This window comes from Sinocyclocheilus rhinocerous, unplaced genomic scaffold (assembly GCF_001515625.1).
Source record: "Sinocyclocheilus rhinocerous isolate Xijiao unplaced genomic scaffold, SAMN03320098_v1.1 scaffold61, whole genome shotgun sequence".
Classification (NCBI taxonomy): Eukaryota; Metazoa; Chordata; class Actinopteri; order Cypriniformes; family Cyprinidae; genus Sinocyclocheilus; species Sinocyclocheilus rhinocerous.
Window position 1 is genome coordinate 610,552 of NW_015640445.1, and position 9,102 is coordinate 619,653.

Sequence of the window (9,102 nt, forward strand, 5' to 3'; positions counted from 1 at the left end):
TCATGGCTTCCAAAGCTATAAGCTACTCATAATCTACAGTTTATGATATACATTTTAATATTAAAATAATATATTTTATCAATCTAATCTCATCTAATCTATTTTTATTCACATTTTGTAGTAAATTTTGAGTAAACATTTTGTAAATGTTTATTTAATTCCTGTGATTTTACAGACATTTGTTATATAATATAATATAATATATGTTCCAATTTTTTTTATTTTGAGTAAATGTTTTTATTGTTCATTTAATTACAGCAATTGTATACATTTATATACACAAAGTCAATATATATATATATATATATATATATATTGACTTTGTGTATATAAATGTATACAATTGCTGTAATTAAATGAACAATAAAAACATTTACTCAAAATAAAAAAAATTGGAACATATATTATATTATATTATATAACAAATGTCTGTAAAATCACAGGAATTAAATAAACATTTACAAAATGTTTACTCAAAATTTACTACAAAATGTGAATAAAAATAGATTAGATGAGATTAGATTGATAAAATATATTATTTTAATATTAAAATGTATATCATAAACTGTAGATTATGAGTAGCTTATAGCTTTGGAAGCCATGATTTCAGAGTAGCTATATTATTATATTATATTATATTATATTATTTACTTTTATAGCAAATGTACTGTATATAAATTTGCAATAATTAAATGAGCATTTACAAAATATTTACTAATTTTAACTACAGCAATTTGAAATATTATAATTTATTTAATTATATTATATTATACTTGACTGTGTGTAATACATTTATTTATTTATTTAGTCATTTAGCAGACGCTTTTATCCAAAGCGATTAAAATGGCTGAAATCAAATAAACATTTACAAAATATTTACTCAAAATTCGCTGCTAAATTTGAATAAACATACATATTTTTTTCAGATTGATAAAATATAATATTATTTTAAAAACCTGATCTCATGAGGAAAACTTACCTGTTGGAACTTTTTCGCGAAACGCAAATGACGTCCTGCCATGTACGTGTCGTGATATATTCGATGTGAAATGTCCACTGAGTGGCGCTAAAAGAGTGTTTGTTTGTTTGTTTGTTTTTCCCCGGAGCAGATGAACATACATATGGTACGTTTTATGTGATGTTGGTTTTGTACGTGTCACCGCAGTTCTGACTTGAAATGTCCCTTGAGTGGCGTTATAACTCTAATGCTCCGTGGCGTTTTAAAATAACACCTAAACCTACCCGATAGTATGAACAAAAGCGAATGTGGCGTAAAAACGCAATCACAAGTATGCCGTTTTAGCTTGTTTTTCGATCTCTCATCTTTCAGCTTTTTCATCACGAGTCATGTTTTTCACGGGATTCCGCATCCTAAGTCCACTTCCGTGCCGGCTTGAGCTACCGAGCCAGCTTGTTACATCCGGAAAGCGAAACATATGCAGCTATAATCATAACTGTGTACGAAAACGATTACAAGTGCTCGCTGTTTTACCGCCTCTAGTGTTAATTTCTGTTGGAAACTGCAGTGATATGTACTTATTGGTACATATTTCGCATCTTGCGAAAACGTTCCCACAGGTACGTTTTTGTCATGAGATCAGGCAGTATTTTAATGTTATATTATGTATAATGACCAGTAGATTTTGAGTATTTTATATTATATTATATTAATAAAGTATAATAGTATTAAAATAAATGAAATTATGTATCATGGCTGTACTTAAGCTGCTTTGAACTATGAGTAGCTATCTTATATCTTGAGCAGCCAAGTTTTAGAGTATCTTCCCCAAAACTGTTTCCTGATGGTCATCTATCATCTCAGATGTTTCATTACTCGTGTTGATTTCTGGAATTCACATCTGCCATCATCCGTCTCACGCTCCATCCCTCTCTTTGTCTCTCTTCTTCCTGCTGTATGTATTTCTTCTTATTCTGTCTCTCTGTCTGGACTGTAGCACCCTTGAGAGTCCCAGCAGACTGGATGAAGAACATCGTCTGATCGCGCGATATGCTGCTCGTCTGGCAGCAGAGGCCAGCAACTCCACCGTGAGGCTCAATTCACAAACACTCAAATTACACTTCTATACTTTACAATGGAAAGAAAAAACACCTTGTTGATGAAGTTTTCAGAGGACACTTTTTTACTGTGTGGAATTTATTGAAAATCAACAGCATGTTTAGTAATATTAATTTGTGTCTAGATCTGGCTTTTATGCTCCATAACTAGGCAGCATATTTTTTTATGTGTTCATTTATTGGCATCTTTCTAATTAGTTTTGAGCATAATCAGTAATACTAATTATTTTGTCTTTTAGCAATGCCCTCCAACTGATCTGAGTTTCAACTTTGATGCTAATAAGCAACAGAGGCAGCTCATCGCAGAACTAGAGAATAAAAACAGGTGGGGTTTTTAAACAGTTAAATGTTTCTTGCTTTGCGATGGAACTACAATTTCTTCAATCTAAATGAAAATAAGTAATTATGTATTCATATGTACTGTCCCGTAAAAGAATAATGATAATTGAAATGCTGTAATCATGTAATATATTTACTTATTCAACTGATAAAAACATTAATTATTTGAAATAAATATTTAAATATTATTAAGAGTTAATTATATTATACAGAAATAGCAGTAATAATAATAACAATAATAATAATAATATTTGTTATACATTTCATTATTCAAACAAAAATTTATTTCAATATTTAAATATTGTTTACAATTAACACTTATTAATTACAGTTAATTAAATCATATAATAATAATCATTATTATTATTATTGTAATATATTTGAATATTCAAACAATAAAATTAGCATTAATTACATTTAACCAAATTATATGATGATGATGATGATGATGATAATATATTTAATTACTCAACCAATGAAAACATTAAATATTTAAATTAAATACTTAACTATTATTTTCAATTAAATGATTTAACAACTATAGTAATAATGTATATTATTATTATTATTTATAGTTATATAGTATATTGTTAATTTAAACATTTAATGTTTTATTAATAATAATAATAATTATTATTATTATATTATAGTAATCATAATAGTACTTATTATTATTATTATTATTATTAATAATAATATTGTTAAAGACAAGAGTGATTAATGAGACTGTGTTACATTACAATTGAGTGCTTTCAATAGGTGCCAGTGAAGTTCATTTTGGTTTCTGTGTTTGGTGCATATAGGGAGATACTGCAGGAAATCCAGCGTCTGCGTCTAGAACATGAACAGGCTTCTCAACCCACTCCAGAGAAAGCCCAGCAGAACCCCACTCTACTGGCAGAGCTGCGACTGCTGCGGTACACAAACACGTTCACACACAGCCTTTATACACGCATGCACAATAAACAACAGAATGGATGTAGTATTAATCAGAGTTGTAAAGAGGAAGCGTTCAGCATTAAATTAGCCGTAACTTCAGTTAACCAGAGAGTTTCACAACGTTTGAGGCTGTTAGGAGCATAACAGGTTTTAAATGGACCGGATGGGATTTCACTCCCTGTTGTCTTTATTCAAGTCATTTAGACGGAGTACCTTTTATAGGCACCAGAGGGCATGTAGGAGCCAAATTAGTTTTCTTAATAATATGTTGGTCTCATTAGATGAATGAATGAGCACATTTCCATTATGTTCTGTTTTTGCCCTCTTTGTTTTAGTTTCATGGAGATTTAGTCACATTATGTGCATTTCTGAGCAGTACTATGTATTTAATGAAAGACTTGAGTGGAAAGGGGTCATATTCTACACTTTTGTCATGATTTTTTTAATGTTAATCAAGATTTCATAATTTAGTTTTACATTTTACCATTAGCTGTCATCATTTTAACCCGTAAAAGCTTTGTTTTTGGTACTGTATCTTTGAGAATGGTATATGCGAATATCCTGGTTCTGAAGTCGATACAATTATAGCATGAGCCATTTTTCCCACTTAGTTTTTATAAATTGTATGAGTGGGTTGTGGAGGGAGCTTTGCATTATGACCATAGTACAAGGAGCTTTTTATTTCAAAAGAGCAAAGAAAATCCTGTTTTCCATCATATGTGCCCTTTAAGTCGCGTATATTTGGCAGTCATTGATTTTTATGATTCATATGGTGATTCATTTATTCATTTTGTTTGTCATTTGGTTCAGGCACAGAAAAGACGAGTTGGAGAGGCGCATGTCGGCCCTGCAGGAGAGCAGGAGAGAACTGATGGTCCAGCTGGAAGGTCTCATGAGGCTGCTGAAGGTACGGCTCTTTATTTCCCTCGGCATGTATGAAAACTTCATTTGTTTGCTCACCTTTTGCCTCTCTTTTTTTCTTCACCTTTCTCTTTCCCACCGCTGTCTCTCTGACGTGTCTGCTTTCACTCACTGTCATCTCTCATCTTCTGGCTGACAGGATGAAGAGCAGAAACAGGCAGTAAGTGTTCCTTTAATACAGCTCTGCAATTCTGGAGTAAACATGCGGGGTCACAGCTGCAAAAGTTTGAACTAACATATGTATTGTGTATGACAAAACAGGCATTTTCAAGAAAGTGACAGGTAAAAGATTAACGGGTTGCATAACGCTGAAAAATGGAGAGGTTTGCTGACAAAAATAAAAACTTCTGTCATTATTTACTCACCCTAACTTTCTTTCTTCTGTGGAACATAAAATTAGATATTATAAAGAATGTTCAGGCTGCTCTTTTCCATGCAATGAAAATGAATGGGATTTTTTCCCACTAAGCTCTGGAAACAATGAAAATGCTACAAATATACTTTTATATTTGTTATATACTTTTACAAATATATACTTTATTTGTTATATACTTTTACTTATACAAATATACTTTTATGAAATTAGTTCATGACTCATTTGACTGCCATCATATAACACTCACAGTTAATCTTAATTGTTTGAATTAATATCTGTGAGTGTTATAATGACTTTACCATCATATAACACTCACAGCTAATCTTTAAAAATATGAATAATTTAAGATAATTCATTTGAATTTATCTTAACTTTGTGCATGATATATGTATGTAAAATTGCTGAAATTAAATAGACAATATTTACTCAGAATTCATTACAGATATTTGATTATATTTGACCTTGTAATGTAATCTTTAGCAAATCTCAAAAAAGAATATGCAGTTTTAAGTCTATGTACATTATAATACTGTAATGCCTACATTCACTATATTTGCTTTATTTTTGTATGTATTTAGACAAAATTGCTTTATTAGTCATTGGCTGTGACTTGAAAATAATTCTGTATCTTAATGTATTTTAATAGGGGTGCGTTCCTACTCTTTTTGTCATTTTTGGAGCATCAGTCCATTGTGTTCCACAAAAGAAAGGAAGTCATTTAGTCTTGAAATGATGTAATGATAAGTAAGTGTTTACAGAATTGCTATTTTTAAAACTTTAAAAATGACTGATAAGTGCAGGTTGCTTAATGAGAATAAAGCATGAGTTTATCTCATGAGCTTATCGCAGACTCTCTGTGGGTGATCTCTGTCACTTCTGCTCCTCATAACGAGGACATGAAGCTCCCATTTCCAGTCAAGTCCCGCTGCTTTGTTCCTGTGACCCAGGGTGGGACCACGAGCCGCATGTCTCCCTGCCAAATATCAGAGACCTGCTCTCCTTTCATCAGGGCTAAGCACCTCACGTCTAATGTGCTTGCAGTCTGGCTAGCCATCTGCTGCCTGGCAGTGGGCCACAGGCCCCGGGCCCAGCATCAATCTGTGGGACAGTGCGGCTCCTTTCTACCATCCTTTTGCTTCTCTAATGGCACTTGCATGCTGCTCAGTGAGCTCTCAGGCCAAAGATGTATGCACTACAACCTAAAGAAACAGATCAGATATCTATAGGCGTGTCTGCAGTAGTAGCTTTTTTTCAGTGTTTCTTGGGGAGCGAGGGACCAATGGAGGTTCAGGTTGTTATATATCTAGTGTAATTTTTGCGTTCTCCTTCCTCATCTCCCTCCTACAGGTTCAGACGGGGAGTTCGCCCCACTCATCTCCCAGCCACAGTGCCAGCTGCACCATGCCTATGCCCATCCGCTCCACCTCAGCCGGCTCAACCCCCACACACACGCCACAGGACTGCCTGGCACGGGTCGGAGATGATGTGCTGGATGCCTTCTCTCAGGGTGAGAAGTGTCAAGCTTTGCATTGACATTATCATCCACATAAGATGTTTGGAAGATGTTTAAAATATGTTTTGAATATGTTTAGAAGACATCTGGAAGATGTTTAGAAGATGAATAAAAGATCTTTAGAAAATGTTTTTAAAGATGGTTAGAAGATGTTTATAAGATAAATAAAATATATTTAAAACATGTTTTTAAAGATGAATATGTTTAGAACATGTTTAGAAGATAATTAGAAAATATTTACAATATGATTAAAAGATGTTTAGAAGATGATAAGAAGATGTTTAGTAGATGTTTAGAAGATGAATAAAAGATCTTTAGAACCATGTTTTTAAAGATGGTTAGAAGATGTTTAGAACATGTTTGGAAGATGATTAGAACGTTTAGAAGATTATTAGAATATATTTAGTAGATGTTTAGAAGATGAATGAAAGATGTTTAGAAGATGGTTAGAAGATGGTTAGAAAATGTTTAGAACATGATTGGAAGATGATTAGAACATGTTTAGAAGAAGATTAGAAAATGTTTAGAATATGATTAGAAGATGTTTAGAAGATAAATAAAATATATTTAAAACATGTTTTTAAAAGATGATTAGAATATGTGTAGAAAATGTTTAGAACATGTTTGAAAGATGATTAAACCATGTTTAGAAGATGATTAGAAAATGTTTAGAATATGATTAAAAGATGTTTAGAAGATGTTTAGTAGATGTGTAGAACATGTTTAGATGGTGCTTAGAACATGTTTAGAATAGCATTAGAAGATGTTTAGAACACATTTAGAAGATGATTGATTATAAGATATTCATAACAAGTTTACAAGAGGATTAAAAGATGTTTAGGGGAAGAATGTCCAAACCAATCTTTTCCATAAAAAAGACGGGGGCTTTTAGCACTACAAAATACCATAATTGTAGTCTATACGACTGTTATTGACAATATTCTAAGACATCTAATGCCATATGATAGCTCTGAGTGAGGAACAGACTGAAATTTAAGTCGCTAAATTAATTTTGGATTGATATATTTTAGCTCTGGATATTGTGATCTGAAAAAAATCCTCTTTCATCCAGGTGTACCAAGAAATCTCCGTAATGATCTTTTAGTGGCTGCAGACTCCATCACAAACACTATGTCGTCACTAGTGAAAGAACTTCACTCCGGTACTCTTGTACACTCACTTTTCTCCTTTAAGTACCCACTTCTTGATTTGAGTGGTAATTTTATTGTTTGTAAATTTTGCAGTGGATGACGGTTTGGAGGATGAAGAGCGTAACATGCGAAATGGAAGAGAGAAGGGTGAGTACCAAAGGCTTTGCTTGCCATTTTACCCTTATTTCTTACTTATTCCTTTACTTCTATTCTCTCATTGACAACTGATGTAATAATTAAAACAGTTAAAGGCCCAAAGTCCATTTCTCTTTTAATAAGCTTCCAAGCTTTTATATATAGGGATGCACGATATTGAACGGTACTGTATGAGTTATCGGCCAAAATTGGTGATTTTATATATATATATATATATTTTTTTTTACATTTACAAATTTGCATACACTATCATTCAAAAGTTTTGGATGAGATATTTTAAAGACATTAATGCTTTTATTCAGCAAGTACACAAAATGGTGAAAAGTGACATTTATAATGATAAAAAAGATTTCTATTTATTAAATAATCCTAAAAAAAAATTTTCCAAAAAAATATTAAGCATCACAACTGTTTTCAGTTTTCAACATAAATAATGATAATACATATTTTTGAGTACCAAATCATCATATTGGTGATGATTTCTGAAGGATCATGTGACACTGAAGACTGTAGTAATGATGCTGAAAATTCAGCTTTGCTGCCACAGTAATAAATAAAAAAAATTAAAATAGAAAACAGTTTTTCACAAGTCCACATTACTGTTTTTATTGTATTTTTCAAACAAATGAAGCCTAGACTTCTTTAAAAACATTTAAAACATTATTTAAAAACTTTTGAAAGGTAGTATATACGTTGGCTGATGTTGTATATTTAATTTAATTTGTTGTCATCTAGTGCTCATTTATATGCTCAGTTGTATTTTATTTCATATTTAATCTGTATCTATCTGTATTTTATGTTCTACTGTTAGTGTTATCTGTATGCACCAAGGGTCTGAGAGTAACGCAATTTCAATTCTCTGTATGTATGTGCTGTACACGTGGAAGAATTGACAATAAAGCAGACTTGACTTGACTTGACTTGATTTAAAGTCTTTTAAAACCAAAATCTTTAAAAACACACAAAAAAATCAATAACACTGTTAATCTTCAGCAAAATGAATATCCATTTTCATACTGTACGTTATAATGTGATGCCTAAATTCACTTTTAGCAGTTACATTTTTTTTTTTCTTTTTCATTTATATAGTAGTATAAATCTTAATTTATTGGTTCTTGGACATAGCATGACAATAATTATCAGATTATTAGAAATGTAATATCGGTGCATCCCTAATTATTTAAAGATATTAAACTTCCACAGTTACCAGCCTATAGAATGTAGTCATTAGTTGATTTGGTTTGATTGAGGCCTCTTTTCTTTCTTCTAGCTGAGTCAGAGTAAAAGAATATAGAATATTTCATGTAAGTATAAATGAGTACATCGTCTAGTCTTGCCCCTTAAAGCCAAAGTTAAAAGTGCAATGTACTGTGGAGCCGTTATGACCTCCTAACCGTAAATTTGTGTTTTGTCCAGTGTCATCGCTGAAGCATTCCGGGAAAAGGCACTCCACCCCTTCATTCTAAGCCCCAGGAAAGAACCAGCGACATCAAAAGCTCTCTGGCATTCGCACATAGACAAATGCATGCTCTTCCCCAACTGGGTTTCACTATGTGAAACAAAATCTTCATCACACCTTGCACAGAGCAAGTTGTATTTATTAGGAAGTATATAAATATATATATATATAT

General features: G+C 32.0%; 1 protein-coding gene across 3 annotated transcripts in view; it reads left to right on the plus strand.

Moving 5' to 3' along the window:
• LOC107752742 (dystrobrevin beta-like) overlaps positions 1 to 9,092 on the plus strand; it is a 49,517-nt gene extending 40,425 nt beyond the window's left edge. For 2 of the 3 annotated variants that reach the window (XM_016568769.1, XM_016568770.1), the window contains exons 11-19: positions 1,956 to 2,046; positions 2,316 to 2,401; positions 3,219 to 3,332; positions 4,165 to 4,261; positions 4,415 to 4,435; positions 5,999 to 6,158; positions 7,237 to 7,326; positions 7,409 to 7,462; positions 8,888 to 9,092. In XM_016568769.1, the coding sequence (XP_016424255.1) occupies positions 1,956 to 2,046; positions 2,316 to 2,401; positions 3,219 to 3,332; positions 4,165 to 4,261; positions 4,415 to 4,435; positions 5,999 to 6,158; positions 7,237 to 7,326; positions 7,409 to 7,462; positions 8,888 to 8,937 (763 nt within the window). In that variant the 3' untranslated portion in view covers positions 8,938 to 9,092. Of the gene's footprint in view, positions 1 to 1,955; positions 2,047 to 2,315; positions 2,402 to 3,218; positions 3,333 to 4,164; positions 4,262 to 4,414; positions 4,436 to 5,998; positions 6,159 to 7,236; positions 7,327 to 7,408; positions 7,463 to 8,741; positions 8,776 to 8,887 lie in introns of all 3 variants that reach the window. The other variant, XM_016568771.1, reaches the window with a different exon arrangement.
• Positions 9,093 to 9,102: the final 10 nt, after the last annotated feature.